Genomic DNA, 18805 nt, shown 5'->3' on the forward strand with positions numbered 1-18805 from the left:
ATCTGAGTCTGTCTGATCTCCCCCCCAAAAACCTAAACCACCCCCAACCCACCACACAATCACACACAACGTTGTCACAGTGTCTCAGACACCAGTCTGTCAGATCTGAGTCTGTCTGATCTCCCCCCCAAAAACCTACACCACCCCCAACCCACCACACAATCACACACAACGTCGTCACAGTGTCTCAGACACCAATCTGTCAGATCTGAGTCTGTCTGAACCCCCCCAAAAACCTACACCACCCCCAACCCACCACACAATCACACACAACGTCATCACAGTGTCTCAGACACCAGTCTGTCAGATCTGAGTCTGTCTGATCTCCCCCCCCCCAAAAAACCTACACCACCCCCCAACCCACCACACAATCACACACAACGTCGTCACAGTGTCTCAGACACCAATCTGTCAGATCTGAGTCTGTCTGATCTCCCCCCCAAAAAAACCTACACCACCCCCAACCCACCACACAATCAAACACAATGTTGTCACAGTGTCTCAGACACCAGTCTGTCAGATCTGAGTCTGTCTGAACCCCCCCAAAAACCTACACCACCCCCAACCCACCCACAACAATCAAACACAATGTTGTCACAGTGTCTCAGACACCAGTCTGTCAGATCCTGAGTCTGTCTGAACCCCCCCCCAAAAACCTACACCACCCCCAACCCACCACACAATCAAAACAGCGTCATCACAGTGTCTCAGACACCAATCTGTCATATCTGAGTCTGTCTGATCTCCCCCCCCCCCAAAAAACCTAGACCACCCCCAACCCCACCACACAATCAAACAGCGTCATCACAGTGTCTCAGACACCAATCTGTCATATCTGAGTCTGTCTGATCTCCTCCCCCCCCAAAAACCTACACCACCCCCCCAACCCACCACACAATCAAACAGCGTCATCACAGTGTCTCAGACACCAATCTGTCATATCTGAGTCTGTCTGATCTCCCCCCCCCAAAAAAACCTAGACCACCCCCAACCCACCACACAATCACACACAACATCATCACAGTGTCTCAGACACCAGTCTGTCAGATCTGAGTCTGTCTGATCTCCCCCCCCCAAAAAAACCTCCCCCCAAAAAAAAACCTACACCACCCCCAACCCACCACACAAACAGCGTCATCACAGTGTCTCAGACACCAGTCTGTCAGATCTGAGTCTGTCTGATCTCCTCCCTCCCCAAAAACCTACACCACCCCGACCCACCACACTATCACACACAACGTCATCACAGTGGTCTCAGACACCAGTCTGTCATATCTGAGTCTGTCTGATCTCCCCCCCCAAAAAAACCTACACACCCCCAACCCACCACACAATCCAAATAGCGTCATCACAGTGTCTCAGACACCAGTCTGTCAGATCTGAGTCTGTCTGATCTCCCCCCCAAAAACCTACACCACCCCCAACCCACCACACAATCACACACAACGTCGTCACAGTGTCTCAGACACCAATCTGTCAGATCTGAGTCTGTCTGAACCCCCCCAAAAACCTACACCAACCCCCAACCCACCACACAATCACACACAACGTCATCACAGTGTCTCAGACACCAGTCTGTCAGATCTGAGTCTGTCTGATCTCCCCCCCAAAAAAACCTACACACCCCAACCCACCACACAATCAAACACAATGTTGTCACAGTGTCTCAGACACCAGTCTGTCAGATCTGAGTCTGTCTTGAACCCCCCCAAAAACCTACACCACCCCCAACCCCACCACACAATCAAACACAATGTTGTCACAGTGTCTCAGACACCAGTCTGTCAGATCTGAGTCTGTCTGAACCCCCCCCCAAAAAACCTACACCACCCCCAACCCACCACACAATCAAAACAGCGTCATCACAGTGTCTCAGACACCAATCTGTCATATCTGAGTCTGTCTGATCTCCCCCCCCCAAAAAACCTAGACCCCCCCCAACCCACCACACAATCACACAACAACATCACAGTGTCTCAGACCACCAGTCTGTCATATCTGAGTCTGTCTGATCTCCCCCCCCCAAAAAACCTACACCACCCCCAACCCACCACACAATCAAATAGCGTCATCACAGTGTCTCAGACACCAGTCTGTCAGATCTGAGTCTGTCTGATCTCCTCCCTCCCCAAAAACCTACACCACCCCGACCCACCACACAATCACACACAACGTCATCAGTGTCTCAGACACCAGTCTGTCATATCTGAGTCTGTCTGATCTCCCCCCCCCAAAAAACCTACACCACCCCCAACCCACCACACAATCAAATAGCGTCATCACAGTGTCTCAGACACCAGTCTGTCAGATCTGAGTCTGTCTGATCTCCTCCCTCCCCAAAAACCTACACCACCCCCCGACCCACCACACTATCACACACAACGTCATCACAGTGTCTCAGACACCAGTCTGTCAGATCTGAGTCTATCTGAAACCCCCCCACAAAAACCTACACCACCCCAACCCACCACACAACGTTTCCATGAATTACTGGAATATGGGTCACACACACACGAAATGTTGATGCAACCAGTGTCTATGGAGGTGAATAAACAGCCGACGTTTCAGGCTCTTCATCAGGACTGGAAAGGAAGAGGAAAAAGAAGATTTAGTAAGAATTTCAATTCAGCTTTCCATTCCCATTGTCATTCCATGGCCTCTACTGTCATGAGACCAATCTGAGGATGAAGGAGCAACACATCTCGTATCTGGGTAGCCTCCAACCTGATGACACGAACATTGATTTCTCTAACTCCCCCCCCCCCCCCCCTTCTCTTTTTCCATTCCTCATTCTGGTTCCTCTCTCACCCTTCTCCTCACCTGTTCATCACCTCCTACTGATGCCCCTCCTCCTTCCCTTTCTTCCATGGTCCACTGTCCTCTCCTATCAAATTCCTTCCTCTTCTTCAGCCCATTACCTCGTCCACCTATCACCTGCCAGTTTCTTACTTCTTCCTCTCTTCCCCACCTTATTCTGGTTTCTTCCCCCTTCTTTTCCAGTCCTCTTATTAACTGTTTGTTCCTGTCCATTGATGCTACCTGACCTGCTGAGTTCCTCCAGCATCTCGTGTGTGTTGCTCTGGATTTCCAGCATCTGTAGAACCTTTTTTGTTTTTGAGTTTGATTTTTATATCAACTATAGGGTCACCTTCCTGTGTCAACCTTCTAATCAGGTGCAGCGAGCACGCTGCCCCACTCCTGGTTAATCTCATCCTGGACTCAAACACTTTGCCCCTTTCTTGCCACCATTGTAACTCAAATACCTGTCATTCGCTTTGAATGACCCCACCATTCCCTGTGAATCTCGTGGATTCAACCCCATGAGGGGGAAGAAACATTTCCTCATCTTTTCTTCGTTAAACCTCCTATACCAAATAAAGTGGGCACTGAGTGTATGTTCATGGTCTTCTGCTGCTGTAATCCATTCATTTCAAGGTTCAACATGTTGTGCGTTCAGAGATGCTCTTCTGCACACCACTGTTGTAATGTGTAGTTTTATGAGTTAGTGTCACCTTCCTGTAAACTCTGGAAACTGTTGTGTTTGAAAATCCCAGGAGATCAGTTTCTGAGATACTCAAACCACCCCATCTGGCACCAACAATCATTCCACGGTCAAAGTCCCTTAGGTCACATTTCTTCCCCATTCTGATGTTTGGTCTGAACAACAACTGAACCTCTTGACCATGTCTGCATGCTTTTACACATTGAGTTGCTGCCACGTGATGGGCAGGTGTACCTAATAAAGTGGCCACTGAGTGGATGTGGATACACTACCCTGAGGTTCCTTTTCTTGCAGGCATTCACAGGAAAATAAAATACTATAGAATTGATGAAGCTCTGTACATACCATTGCAAGAAAAAGTTTGTGAACCCTTTGCAATTATCTGCATTTTTGCATGAATTACTCATAAAGTGTGGTCTGATCTTCATCTAAGTCACAGTAATAGATAACCAGAATCTGCCTAAACTAGTAACACACAAACAATTGTGCTTTTCATATCTTGATTGAACACACTGCTTAATCATTTACAGTCCAGGCTGGAAAAAGTTTGAGAACCCTTGTATTTAATAACTGGTAGTACCTCCTTTAGCAGCAATAACTTCCACCAAATCTTTGCTGGAGCTGCTGGTCAGACTTGCACATAGACAAGGAGGAATTTTATACCATTCTTCCATACGAAACTGTTTCTGTTCATCAGTATTTCTGGGATACTTTGCATGAACAGCCCCCTTCGGCTCATGCCACAGCATCTCAATTGGGTTCTGACTAGGCCTTTCCAAAGCAAAATGTTCTTCTTTTTAAAATATCTTAATACAATTTTGAATTCATAGTTCCCTCAATGATTGCAAGCTGTCCAGGCCCTGAGGCGGCAAAGCAGCCCCAAACCATGATGCTCCTTCCACCATGCTTCACAGTTGGGATGAGGTTTTAGTGTTGGTGTAAAGTGCTCTTTTTCCCCCAAACATAGCAATGTGCTTTTCCACCAAAAAGTTCAACTTCTGTCCTATCTATCCACAGAACATTGTCACAGAAGCATTGTAGAACATCCAGGTGGTCTTTTGCAAACTTGAGATGATGCAGCAATGTTTTTGTTAGGAGAGCAGTAGTTTCCTTCAATAAACACCATTCTTGTTCAGTGATTTTCTTACAGTGGACACATGAACAGAGACTTTAGCAAGTTCTGACGAAGGGTCTCGGCCCAAAATGTCGACAGTGCTTCTCCTTATAGATGCTGCCTGGTCTGCTGTGTTCCACCAGCATTTTGTGTGTCTTTCTTGAGAAGAGCTGGCTCTCAGTAACCTAGCTTTGTTTGTCATTTTTACAGGGCAGGGCACCTCCCCAACCTACACCTCCAATCTCATCTCATTGATTGGAACACCTGACTCCAAGTAGCTTTTGTAAAAGGCATTATCCCTGAGGTTCAAATATTTTTTTAAACCCTGACTGTGATTGTTTAAATGGTGTACTCAGTATTGAGGAGAAGTATAATTGTGTGTTATTAGTTTAGGTAGGTTGTGTTTGTCTATTCTTGTGACTTAGATGAAGATCAGAGTACATATTATGAGAAATTAATGCAGAAAAGCAGGTAATTGTAAAGGGTTCGCAAACTTCCTAGTGACGGTATGTAAATGAAGACAGACAAATAACCAATATGGAAATGAAGACTTAACTGTAGAAATAACACTGAGCCTAATGACCCCACAACTCCATGGATTCAGTTCCTTTGAGGGACAGAACTCCTTTTTGTGTTTTAGCCTATTGTCTCTTCCCAATTCCACCCCCCCCCCCCCCCCATCTGCCACCTGCACCTCAGGAGCAGCTTGTGGAAACACTTCTTTTCTTCTCGTTTTCCTCCCCAGAGGCAGGTCCTCCATCCCTTCGTGCAGGGGCTGCGGGAATGCTGGCAGACTTCGCGCCTGCTCTTCATTAGTGAGTTCCCGGGTGTGCCGTGGCGTTCTCGGCACCGGTGTGGCTTTGTGGTGCCGTGTGTGTGTTCTAGTTACCAGCCCCTAGACTAGCATCTCCCCTTGCTTCTTTCCCTTTAGTTTCTTCAGGTAGAATAAAGATTAAAAGTTAGATTCATTTGTCACATGTACATTGAAACATGCAGTGAAGTGCATCGTTTGTGTCAGCGACCGACACAGTCCGAAGATTGTGCTGGGTTCCACATTGTGTTACTATGCTTCCAATGCCAATGTAGCATGCACACAACTCATTAACCTAAAGCAGGGCCTTCTCTGTGCCATGGACCAATACTACTAAGCAAGGCAGTCCATGGACTCCAGGCTGAGAACCCCCACCCTAAAACATTTCACTACAGCAGCCATTTAACCTGAGAGTCCTTCTCTGGGATGTGGGAGGAGAGCGGAACACCCAGGGAAACCCCGACGCGGTGGCGGGGAGAAGGTAGAAACTCCTTACAGACAGTGGTGGGAATTGAACACTGATCACTGGTGCACTGACCTCTACACCACCGTGCTGCCTTTCGAGATAAATGTTTGAAAGTTTGAGGAACTGGCACAGTAGAGGCGTTGATGCCACTAACCTAGACCAGCCATGATTGTATTAAAACTATAAAATATAGGAGCAGAATTAGGCCATTCAGTCTATCAGGCCTGCTCCGCCATTCCATCATGGCTGATTTATTCTCCCTCTCAACCCCACTCTTTTGCTTTCTTCCCTTAACCTTTGACACTGACTAATCAAGATAACCCAGTGACTTAGCCTCCACAGTGATCGATGGCAATGAATTCCACAGATTCATCACCTTCTGGCTAAAGAAATTCCTCCTCATCTCTGTTCTAAAGGGATGTCCCTCTATTCTGAGGCTGTGCCCTCTGGTCCTAGACTCCCCCACTATAGGAAACACCCTCTCCACATCCACTCTATCTGTGTCCTCTGGTCCTAGACTCTCCCCACTATAGGAAACATCCTCTTCACACCTACTCTATCCAGGCCTATTTGATAGGTTTCAATGAGATTCTATCCCCCCCCCCCCCCCCCACCATTTTTCTGAACTCCAGTATAGAATGGTGGGATAGGCTCAAGGGGCCGAGTAGCCTCCTCCTGAGCTGAGAATTGCACCTACTTGTCCCGAAAATCACCTGTGTGCAGGGAACGGGATGGGGCAGTTAGCAGGCATGTGTGTGAGTGAAGGGTCACATTCCTCACTGTTGCTCTGTGTCCCACACACCCTCCGCACCATGTGTCCTGAGCTCCCACAGAGGATTGGAGTTTAAATGGGGGAGCCCTTAGCAAAGTGGACTGTGGTTCAGCTGGTGGGGAACACCCCCACTTCCCTGCCAGTCTCTCTAGTGGTTAGCGTAACACCTTGTACTGTCACTGATCGATCAGGGTTCAATTCAGCCACTGTATGGAAGGTGTACGTTTTCCCTGAGAGAAATGTGTTTCTTCCCACATCCCAAAGAGGTACGGGTTACGGTTACTAAACGGAGTGTGTGTCGGCACTGGAAAGATTGCAACACTTGCGGGCTGCCCTCAGCGCATCCTTGGGCTGTGTTGGTCGTTGACCCAAACGACATATTTCACTGGATGTTTCGATGTGCATGTGGCAAATAGAGCTAATCTCTTAAGCCCTAATGATTTCCCTGACCTAGCCTGTTCCTGGGCATGAGCTGGAGGGGTGGGGGGTGGTGGAGCCATCTGGTTGTTCATTGCCAAATGGGGAAGAAAGACCACCTACCCCATTTCCACCAGATGAGACTTGTGGTCGGACTGTGCAATGAGGGACAGAATTGCAGAACAACAGCGGAGCCTCTGCCTCGAGCCCTGCCCCGTGTCTGGAGGGGTAGGGTCTTTCCATCGGCTCCAGAGTAGTGTTGGATCCTGAGCTTTTTGTGATCCAGAGGTTTGGAAGTCAAGATTAAGGCGTAAAGCATGTTGTGTACGTCATTCGTGCTACTTGGTCTTCCCATCACCACGATTGTTCTTGGCAAATTCTACAGAAGTGGTTTGCCATTGTCTTCTTCTGGGCAGTGTCTTTACAAGGCAGTTGATATGCACCACCATCCACCACCTTCTCCCATGGCTTCACATGACCCTGATGGGGGGTGGAGGAGGGCAAAGCAGGTGCTACACCTTGCCCAAGGGTGACCTGCAGGCTGGTGGAGGGAAAGATACCCTACTCCTTTGGTAGAGACGTACCTCCACCCGCCAACTGTTGTTGACTATTCAGTGTTTGAAGAACAATAGAATGAATAAAGAGAAGGGCTCTTTTACATTCCGTGGGCTGAAGGACCTGTACTCTTCCACGTTCTTAAGCTCTGAGTGAAGGATAACAACGTCCCAGTGATAACAATTAGCCTGTAAAATAACCAGATTCAAATGGAGTGACACCTGCTGCAGGAAGGAGGAGAAGCTTCTAGAAAGTACAGAATCGGCTCTGCTACAATTACTGAAAAATCGACAATTAACAAGGATATGGGTGATGATGTAAAAATTCAAGCAAGCACTGGAGTGTTAAACTACGAGTAAAATAACAAATCTAAAGCCCAATGCAACACTAGGGAGGGAATCAAACAGAAAGCAGCCATGAACAGGTGGGGGGGGGGGGGGGGTCACCTCCCACACACATCCTCACCCCTCTGCGGAGCAGGGAGACCCCACGATCAAAAGCTGACAGTGGAAATGGGGTAGAGGAAGCTGACAGGATGTTGGGGTTTGGGGAGAGGGGAGGTAGATACCAGGGAAATATGTCCCCAGATCAGTGGCAGAGGGCGTTGCCAGGATTGAATGCAGGGACGGAGCCACGTGGACACACTGGGGAGCCAGAGAGGCTGGAGGCAGCCCAGTTAACGCCTGTCTGCCCAGCCGGGTTGGAGCCAGGACTTGGGGGGAGGGGGTGGCGGAGAGGAACCAGTAGACCCGGGGAGGTGAGGGAAAGGCTTGTGCTTCACACTGGGAGTTCTGCCTGTTTGTGAGGGGAAAGACACACTAACTGAAACAGGGAAAGTGTACAAGATAATAAGAGGCATAGATCGAGTGGACAGCCACAGACATTTTTCCAAGAGCAGAAATGGCTAATATAAGAGGGCGCTGGAGGAAAGTCTAGGGGGGGATGTCAGAGGTCAGTGTTTTACACAGAGAGGGCTGGGTGCATGGAACATCGTGCCAGGGGTGGTGGTAGAGACATACATTAGGGACATTTAAGATAATCAGATGGACACATGGATGGCAGAAAAATGGAGGGAAAAGTTCGATTGATTTTAGAGTAGGTTAAAAGGTCAGCACAACATCCTGGGCTGAAATGGTTGGGGATGTGAGGGAAGAGGGCCAGGGTCCAGTGGATTAGACCTGTTGTGGCTCCCGGTAATTCCCAGTATGGGTCTGGCTTCAGGCACGATTGAGGCTGTACTCTGGGTTCACCACTGTGTGTTTTGACCTCCCCTCAAAGTTTCAGATCTCGGCGTAGCCCTGCTCATGGCCTCAGTGACAGCTCACTTCTGACCTCCCTCTTCTCCCCCTCCCTGTAGTGTGTGATTATCACTGTGCTGGCGACCTCTCGAGGCTCTGGAGTGATCGAAAGCCACTGGCTGAGAGCAGAGTGCAAGTCTTTGCAGCTGAATTGGGCTCTGCCATCGGTGAGTTCTTGGGAGGGGGCCATACTGAAGGAGACACACACTGTGGGAGGGATGGTACTGAGGGAGGGTCACACTGAGAGAGGGGCGGTTCTGAGGGAGGGTCACACTGTGGGAGGGGTGGTACTGGGGAGGGTCACACGGGGAGGGGTGGTACTGGGGAGGGTCACACTGAGAGGGGTGGTACTGGGGAGGGTCACACGGGGAGGGGTGGTACTGGGGAGGGTCACACTGAGAGGGGTGGTACTGGGGAGGGTCACACTGTGGGAGGGATGGTACTGGGGAGGGTCACATGGGGAGGGGTGGTACTGGGGAGGGTCACACTGAGAGGGGTGGTACTGGGGAGGGTCACACGGGGAGGGGTGGTACTGGGGAGGGTCACATGGGGAGGGGTGGTACTGGGGAGGGTCACAGTGTGGAAGGGGTGGTACTGGGGAGGTTCACACGGGGAGGGGTGGTACTGGGGAGGGTCACAGTGTGGGAGGGGTGGTACTGGGGAGGGTCACACGGGGAGGGATGGTACTGGGGAGGTTCACACGGGGAGGGGTGGTACTGGGGAGGGTCACACTGTGGGAGGGATGGTACTGGGGAGGGTCACACTGTGGGAGGGGTGGTACTGGGGAGGGTCACACTGTGGGAGGGATGGTACTAGCGAAGGGTCACGGTGTTGGAGCTCTCTCTCCTAAAGTTGGAAATTTGCTGTACCATTCCTGAGGAACGGTTTTGGAGACCACCAGAGGACTTTGTGTGGACTATCACCTCAGCAGTGGAGTGAAACAGTTTCTTTATATGGAAGGATTTGTTTCGGTGAAATTTTTTGGTCCATTTTTCTCAGCGCTGAGCATGGGTGTAGTAGGCAGTTTGCCAAAATTCGATCTGACTTTGCCAGGAATGGGGTCAGATTTATTTCATTTGTAACAATGGAAAACCCCTCCCATTCGGAGCGCCTAGCCCAGTGCGACTGGGTGAAGAGCACTTTGGACTTTTGAGCAGTGGACTGCCCAGGGGCAAGTTTTGTCTCTTCATGACTGCTGCTCAGACGATGCTGTGGTTTCTTCTACAACCACACCTATCCACTCCTTCTCCCCTCCGATTTCCTACCCATCCACTCCTTCTCCCCTCCGATTCCCTGCCTATCCACTCCTTCTCCCCTCCGATTCCCTGCCCATCCACTCCTTCTCCCCTCCGATTCCCTGCCCATCCACTCCTTCTCCCCTCCGATTCCCTGCCCATCCACTCCTTCTCCCCTCCGATTCCCTGCACATCCACTCCTTCTCCCCTCTGATTCCCTGCCCATCCACTCCTCCTCCCCTCCGATTCCCTGCCTATCCACTCCTTCTCCCCTCCTATTCCCTGCTTATCCACTCCTTCTCCCCTCCGATTCCCTGCCTATCCACTCCTTCTCCCCTCCGATTCCCTGCCCATCCACTCTGTCTCCCCTCCGATTCCCTGCCCATCCACTCTGTCTCCCCTCCGATTCCCTGCCCATCCACTCTGTCTCCCCTCCGATTCCCTGCCCATCCACTCTGTCTCCCCTCCTATTCCCTGCCTATCCACTCCGTTTCCCCTCCGATTCCCTGTCCATCCACTCTGTCTCCCTTCCGATTCCCTGCCTATCCACTCTGTCTCCCCTCCGATTCCCTGCCTATCCACTCTGTCTCCCCTCCGATTCCCTGCCCATCCACTCCTTCACCCCTCCGATTCCCTGCCCATCCACTCTGTCGTCCTTCCGATTCCCTGCCCATCCACTCCTTCACCCCTCCGATTCCCTGCCCATCCACTCCTTCTCCCCTCCGATTCCCTGCCTATCCACTCCTTCTCCCCTCCGATTCCCTGCCTATCCACTCTCTCCCCTCCGATTCCCTGCCCATCCACTCCTTCACCCCTCCGATTCCCTGCCCATCCACTCTGTCGTCCTTCCGATTCCCTGCCCATCCACTCCTTCACCCCTCTGATTCCCTGCCCATCCACTCCTTCACCCCTCCGATTCCCTGCCCGTCCACTCCTTCTCACCTCCGATTCCCTGCCTATCCACTCCTTCTCCCCTCCGATTCCCTGCCTATCCAGTTCTCCCCTCGCGTCCCGTCCAGTTTCATCTCTGAACTGTATTTTTGACTGTTTGCTGGAGTTCTGCTGGGTGTAGCCTGTGCTTCTTTCCCCCAGCGGTACTATTCGAACTTTTGAGTTCGACTGTGTCATGGCTGGATGTGGGTCCAAGATGGCACAGCCCAAGTCCTACACACACACTACTGGCCCAGGAGCGGCAGCTGACGAAGAGGACCGCCCGTCCAAATTACTGAGCTTAAAGAAAGCTGTACAGTGTACTGTGCCTATTTCAGTCAGTAGGAACGCCGACGTAAAGGCCAGGGTGGAGATTGTTGGAGGCTGTGAGGGCATTGTTGCAGTAGTGATTTTGAACAGTTTTATTTGAAGTCACCGTGGGCTGTGTTTTTGGCCATAAATCAGGGGTTAAAGGTGGGGAGGGTATTTATGCAGGTGGAGCCGGTCCTGGGCCCCGTGCAATCAGTAATCCTCTCTGACGTCCACCCCCATCTCCCTATCTACACTCCACAGGTGAGGTGCGATCAAAATAACCCTGATACGGTACAGGGTTATGAGCACCTGTTCTCATTCCAGCGCCGTCTGCTGATGCAGCTGGGGCGGGGCCGGATGCCAAGGTGCAGCTTTGGGTTTATTTTGAGGGGCATTATTATACTGTCCCGTGGGCTACGGGCTGCCCGAGCTGCCATGCCTGTAAGGAGTTTGGGCATATTCAGAAGAATTGTTTGAACTGTTGGGTGGCCAACTCTGCCACGGAGGCACAGGGTGATCCCCCGCTGACCCCTCCTCCAGCTGTCCCTCCCGTCACCCCCACTGTGTCACCGGCTGTGGAAGTCGTGGTTGGACATGGGGCATCTGAAGGCTTCTCCCCCAGAGATGGAACAGGTTGTTGCTGTTAAACCGAGCCGAAGAGCCCTGTGGCTCCCAAAATCCAGCAAGTGTCGAGGGAAGTCGGGGGAGGGGAGGTAGTGCCTGAGGCTGAGGATGCCTCTGAGATGGAGGTCAATGTGCCTCAGAGGGACGTATCCCCTGAGAATGGAGATCAGGAGCCTCAGGAGGAGGAGGAGGATGTACCCCCGGTTAAGGCCGTGTGTGCAGAGTTTGTCCACCCCGGACTGTAGGATAGCCTGTAGTGCAGGGGCCCTCTGCTGGGGAGACATCTCCAGAACACGCGGCCTCTGGGCCTGTGCGTGACACCACTGAGGGGGAGCCGTGTGGGGAGGTGGACTAACCTCCATTTGGAATTGTGCACTTGGAGCGTGTACTCCCTGGGGGGGGGGGGGGGGGGGCAAAGCCCTGTGGGTAAAGGGTCACCAGATGGACTGGTATCTCGATTGATGCAAAGTGCCCAGCCGAGGAGCTCGCAGGCCACGGGGGAGCCGGTGCAGCCTTGAATTGTCAGCCCATGCAGCCAGACAGAGGGAGTGTGTCCCAAGGGGTCAGGAGGGAGGAGACTCTCCCAGTGTTGTTTGGAGGGAAGGGGTTGAGGGTGTAGAGCTGGAAACAACCCAGTAAGCTCATGCCTGGGATGTGGATCAAGAGGTGGAGGGGCTTCCCTCTGTCACTGGTCACAGGGATGGGGTGGAGCCCGTAGTCGGGACTACAGTGAGGGTGAGAAGTGAGTTGGTGACATTGAGTGTCAGTGACAACTGCCTGGAGGGGGATGAGAGCAGTGCACTCGGTGAGGAGGAAGAGGGGGACTCTTGTAGGAGCTGTTCCTGCAAAGCTTTCATCCTCGCCGTCGTATGCTGACCGGACTCACCTTGACCGTCCGTGTTACCATCCAGCAGCGGAGGGGGCCCCCAGTGGAAGTATCTGTACACAAGGGCCCTTCCCCGTACACTGGGGACCTGGGGTGGAAGGTGTGGCACTGGGCAGTCCCGGACAGCAGGTTCACTGACACCCGTCCCCCTGTCCGTTCTGTGGCCGGGGGGAGTCAGTGTACACGGAGTGTCAGAGGTTGCAGCCCCTGTTTGAGTGTTTGAAGGGGCTGCTCGGGTTCTGGATCACTTCAGCCCCGCGATCCTCCTATACGGGCCCGGTTCAGGTGGGGGCGGGTAGCGAGGAGGATCTAGTAGTGGGTTTGATACTGGGCCTGCAAGCTGGCTATTCTTTACTTTATTGTCACCAAACAATTGATACTAGAGCGTACAATCATCACAGTGATATTTGATTCTGTGCTTCGTGCTCCCTGAAGTACAAATCAAATTAAATATAATAACAATTTAAATTATAAATCATAATTAGAAAATAGAAAAGGGGAAGTAAGGTAGTGCAAGTCAGGTCCGGATATTTGGAAGGTACGGCCCAGATCCGGGTCAGGATCAGTTCAGCAGTCTTATCACAGTTGGAAAGAAGCTGTTCACAAATCTGGTCGTATGAGTCTTCAAGCTCCTGAACCTTCTCCCGGAGGGAAGGGGGACAAAAAGTGTGCTGGCTACGTGTGTCGTGTCCTTGATTATCCTGGCAGCACTGGTTTATTATTTATTATTCACGGGTCTAGGTGGCAGAAAGTCGAGGGCTCTGCCGGGGCCAACTGCCTGCCCCTCTTTCGAGGCAACGTTCATGCCCAGCTGTCCTCAGAGAGGGAGCATACGGTCACAGTGGGGAACTTACAGGAGCAGTGGGCTTCCTGGGGTATTGACTGTTTAATAGACAGTAGTAATCATATTTTAATTTTAATTATTCACTGTCTTGTAAATTTTGAAAGTTTTGTACTTTCTGTATTTGTTGTGTAAATAAACTTTTATAGTTTTGTAATAATAAAGGGGGCCATATTGAGGGGGAAATCACAGAGTTGTGGCCTGGACTCATTACGGGGACTCAAGCTCCTTTGACCCTTGACCTTTGACTCCTCAGGTTTCCTTCACGATTTTGGAGTCATCCACCGAGACGTGAAGGTAGGGAGAAACCTATTTTCGTTTTGTCTTGAGTGCCGCCTCGGTCCTGGGTGGAGTACGAATACAGTACTGTGCAAAAGTCTTGGGCGCCCCAGCAGTATATGTGTGCCTAGGACTTCTGCACAGTGCTGTATGTTGTCAGCAGTACAGTGCAGTACATCAAAATTACCATCAATTACAATGAGAATGCATATAAAAGAAAGGGTCAGAGGTCACCCACCTGAGTGGGAGGGGAGGTAACCTGGGACTGTGTGGGAGGGGGTAGGGCAGGGGGAGGACAGAACGAGCTGTACGTACGGGCTGTGAGCTGGGACTGTGGTGGTGGGAGGGGGTAAGGCAGGGGGAGGACGGAACGAGCTGCTTCTTTCTCTGTGATTGAATGATGAACTCTGACCTTTAACTCTTGCAGATGGAGAACGTTCTTCTGACTGAGTGGGGTGAGAACCTAACCCCCAGCCGATCATGTAGTGAGTCCCTGAATAGCAGGAGGTTGTTCAGCACTTCAAATCTGCCAGCTGTCTGGAGGGTGACCCACTTAGACAGCCCCCCCCCCCCCCCCCGCGCCTCTACCCTTCCTGTCCTGCAGGTTTACTCCCCTCCACCTCTAGATCAGAGGCATCACCGCCCATCAGCTTCCCTTCCCCTTGTGGGTGATCGTTTCCCCTCACTGTGCATGGAAGCTTTCCCCCTCCCCTGCATCTCTGCTCCCCTTTCCATGTATGTTCAGTTAATGGCACCATCTTCACCTCAGCCTCCCACAATCTGTGTGTCTGCACCTCGACTAGTTCTCACGTCAGCTGAGCCGCCTCTCCACTCGGTCCTGGCAGCCTGCACACGTCCCGACGTGGTGACCGGCTTTCCATGGGATCCACCTTACCAGAGCTGAAGAGAGTCCAACAAAGTTTTCCTGCTTTGTCCTCGGTGCCTCCGTTTACAAAGACCAAAATTTGATCTGCTTTGCAACGGCTGCCTCAGTGTGTCCAGCCAACATCACAGATCGGTCAACCCAGCTCAGTGCACAGAGCAGCCCGCAAAATCCACATTTCCTCATGGAGGTTCTGTGAAAGGAGTGAATCTTTGGGTATTGTCTTCCTCTCTCTTCCCTCACATTCCCTTCTACCCCTCTCTCCCCACACATTCTCATTCCCCCCTTTCTGCAATCTGTCTCTCTCTCCCTCCCATTCTTTGTCTCTCCCCCTCACTCTCTCTCCCTCCCTCCCTTTCTCCCTCTTGCTCTCTCTCTCTCGCTCTCTCCCTACCTCCCCCCTCCCTCTCTCTCATTCTCTCATTCTCTCTCTGTCTGTCCAATTCCTTTTCACAGGCCATATCATGCTGACGGATTTCGGGTTGTCTCACAGACTCTGGCGGGGAGAGAGGGCTCACACCATCTGTGGAACTGTCCAGTACATGGGTAAGCTTGGGGAGGTGGGAGGTTGTGATACCAAGGTCAGGAGCTGGGCTGTGTGGGTGGTACCGGGACTGTGGGTGTGGGCATCACCAGGGGGTGGATATGTGGCTGCCATTGCTCATGCATGACCTGGTTCTATTTGCAGCTCCCGAGGTGTTGAGGGGCAGCCCCTACAACCACTCGGCTGACTGGTGGTCTCTCGGAGTGCTTCTCTACGCGTTGGCTACTGGCGAGGTAATGATCAGGGAGGGTGGGCCTGTGGGGCCAGGGCTGGCATTTCTCACTACACGTGGGTTAACCCTGACACCCCCTCCACTGGACTCCCCTTCCCTTACTTGATCAGTAGCAATCCCTTTCACACACACACAGTGGAGGAACTCAGCAGATCAGGCAGCATCTGTGGAGGGGAATAAGCAGTCAATGTTTCAGGCCGAGACCCTTCTTCAGGACTCCCTCCTGACCCGAGACGTCAGCTGTTTACTCCCCCCGTAGATGCTGCCTCACCTGAGGAGATTCACTTTATTTAGCAGATGTACATTGAAACAAACAGTGAAATATATCGTTTGGGTCAAATTAAATCAGTGAGGATGAGCTGGGGGCAGCCTGCAAGAGTCCCTACAGTTCCGGCACCAACACAGCGAGCCCACAGCTCACTAACCCGGAGTCATACGTCTATAGAATGTGGGAGGAAACCTGTACGGTCGATGGAAGAACGCATGAACTCCTTACAGGCAGTCTGGGAAACATTACACAGCCACTTGGCCACTGTGACCCACCTCTTTTAAGAAGTGCGCCTGTTGGGACACTTGATACTGTGATACTGTGATGCACACAGTATCGTGTCCCAGCATGTGTGTGTGTGTGTGTACACTGCCCTCTCTGCAGTCAGGCATGGTGACGGTGTGTACAGCTCGCTGTCTGAGCTATACCGCACCAGCCTGTCAGCCCCCTGCCTCTGCAGTGTGGTTGTGGAGGGTCAGAGGGGAAATTAAAGACTAGTTTTATTTGTCGCATGTATATCGAAACACACAGTGAAATGTGTAATTTGTGCCAACGACCAACACAGTCCGAGGATTGTGCTGGGGGCAGCCCGCAGGTGTCACCACACTTCTGGTACCAACATAGCGTGCCCACAACTCATCCACCCTAACCTGCATGTCTTTGGAATGTGGGAGGAAATCGGAGCTTCTGGAGGAAACCCATTTGTTCATGGGCAGAACGTGCAAACTCCTTACAGACAGCAGTGAGAATTGAACCCTGTTCGTTGGCACTAGCTTTGTGCTAACCACAACGCCACCACATTTAGCAGGATGCTACTGAGATTAGAAGGTAAGTTTCGATGTACATGTGACTAATAAAGCTGATCTTAATCTTTAACCTCTTCCTCACCCTGGCCAAAGCCTCAATGTCCTTCCTGTAATGCAGGGACTAGAACTGCATGTCAGAGGACACCAGGATCGGACTCTTAATGGCAGCGTAATGCTGAGGCGGCAGGTCATACAGTTGGAACAGTGTTTTTCAGAAGGGTGGGCTGATGGGAAAACTGGGAGGGTGTCCAATTCTTCACTCAAAACTCCCAAAATGTATTTCCTCAGCAGGAATTCCCAGACGTAATACTGGAGTGATCAGTGTGGATCCTGTCCACACAGGTCCAAGTGGTCATTGTGGGTCCTGTCCGAGTGGTCAGTGTGGGTCCTGTCCGAGTGGTCACTGTGGGTCCTGTCCGAGTGGTCAGTGTGGGTCCTGTCCGAGTGGTCACTGTGGGTCCTGTCCGAGTGGTCAGTGTGGGTCCTGTCCGAGTGGTCAGTGTGGGTCCTGTCCGAGTGGTCACTGTGGGTCCTGTCCATGTGGTCACTGTGGGTCCTGTCCGAGTGGTCATTGTGGGTCCTGTCCGAGTGGTCAGTGTGGGTCCTGTCGCAATGGTCAGTGTGGGTCCTGTCGCAATGGTCACTGTGGGTCCTGTCCGAGTGGTCACTGTGGGTCCTGTCCGAGTGGTCATTGTGGGTCCTGTCCGAGTGGTCACTGTGGGTCCTGTCCGAGTGGTCAGTGTGGGTCCTGTCCGAGTGGTCACTGTGGGTCCTGTCCGAGTGGTCAGTGTGGGTCCTGTCCGAGTGGTCATTGTGGGTCCTGTCCCAGTGGTCATTGTGGGTCCTGTCCACGTGGTCATTGTGGGTCCTGTCCGAGTGGTCATTGTGGGTCCTGTCCACACAAGTCCAAGTTGTAATTGTGTGTATTATCCGCACAGGTCCGAGTGTTCCACTACAGGATACCTGTAGTCGTCACCGGTTGACGGATACAGGGAGTTGTGGAGAGTTCACTGTTAGACCACATCCGGACAAGTGTACAGCCATGGTCTCTGCAGATAGGGTGTTCATGGGCCACACTGGGTGGGGGCAGAGAAGACAAGTTTAGAAATGTGTTACAGCTTTATATCAGATCTCTACTCCCCCCCTCTCTGCACACCCTCTCCCCTCTCTTCCCCCTCTCCCCTCTCTTCCCCCTCTCCCCTCTCTTTCCCCTCTCTTCCCTCTCTTTCCCCTCTCCCCTCTCCCCTCTCTTCCCCCTCTCCCCTCTCTTTCCCCTCTCTTCTCTCTACCCCGTCCTTCCCCCCAGTTTCCAGTGGAGTCTCAGTGTGACCACGTGTCCATGTGGAAGAGCCTGCAGCGAGTTCACGTTTCCCCACCGACCTTCGTCAGCCAGGACCTCGCCTTCCTCCTCTCTGAGGTACCCCTTTCCTGCCAGTCTGATTAACTGCATGCCCTCGCTACAGTCACGGACAGGGACATCGGTGTGGGAGGGAGTGGTCTCAGGCCCCATGAGTCAGTTCTGCCCCAGCACTCATATGGTCGCATTTCAAGCCCAGGCATCATTTATTGGGGTTATTTCCTTTCGAGGAACAGCATGGTAACAGGTCCTTCAGTGCAACGAGCCTGTGCCTGTGCCACTCAGTTACACCCATAAGGAATAAGGATATAAATCCCACACGGTCACAGGGAGAATGACAGCGGCAGGTTCCTGACACTAATAGTGTTACACTGCTATACATCCCCACCTTCAGAGTCCCCTGGGTGGGATTGGGGCGGGGGGGCATCGCTGGTGTGTGTACCGTCCAGGGGGGTGAGCAGCTTGGACGCTATCCCGTGGGCTCACCAGACGGGGGTAGGAACTACTCACCAATCCGTGCCAGGGCGTGTGAACTGGAATCGGTGACCCCCGCCCCCGAGAATAAACAGTTGATGTTTCAGGCCGAGACTCTGCAGGAGCTCTGAAACGTTGACTGTTTATTCATTTCCATAGGCTCTGCCTGACTTGCTGAGTTCCTTCGGTATTCTGTGTG

The 18805-nt window shown here is 51.9% G+C and overlaps 1 protein-coding gene across 3 annotated transcripts in view; it reads left to right on the forward strand.

Moving 5' to 3' along the window:
* Positions 1-18805, forward strand: part of rskrb (ribosomal protein S6 kinase related b) — a 46077-nt gene that overhangs the window by 23957 nt on the left and 3315 nt on the right. For 2 of the 3 annotated variants that reach the window (XM_073053099.1, XM_073053096.1), the window contains exons 5-11: positions 5362-5431; positions 8995-9102; positions 14020-14060; positions 14470-14527; positions 15382-15471; positions 15614-15702; positions 18082-18192. In XM_073053099.1, coding sequence (XP_072909200.1) covers positions 5362-5431; positions 8995-9102; positions 14020-14060; positions 14470-14527; positions 15382-15471; positions 15614-15702; positions 18082-18192 — 567 coding nt within the window. The remainder of the gene's footprint in view (positions 1-5361; positions 5432-8994; positions 9103-14019; positions 14061-14469; positions 14528-15381; positions 15472-15613; positions 15703-18081; positions 18193-18805) is intronic. The other variant, XM_073053097.1, reaches the window with a different exon arrangement.

The sequence above is a fragment of the Hemitrygon akajei genome, chromosome 8, assembly GCF_048418815.1.
Source record: "Hemitrygon akajei chromosome 8, sHemAka1.3, whole genome shotgun sequence".
Taxonomy (NCBI): Eukaryota; Metazoa; Chordata; class Chondrichthyes; order Myliobatiformes; family Dasyatidae; genus Hemitrygon; species Hemitrygon akajei.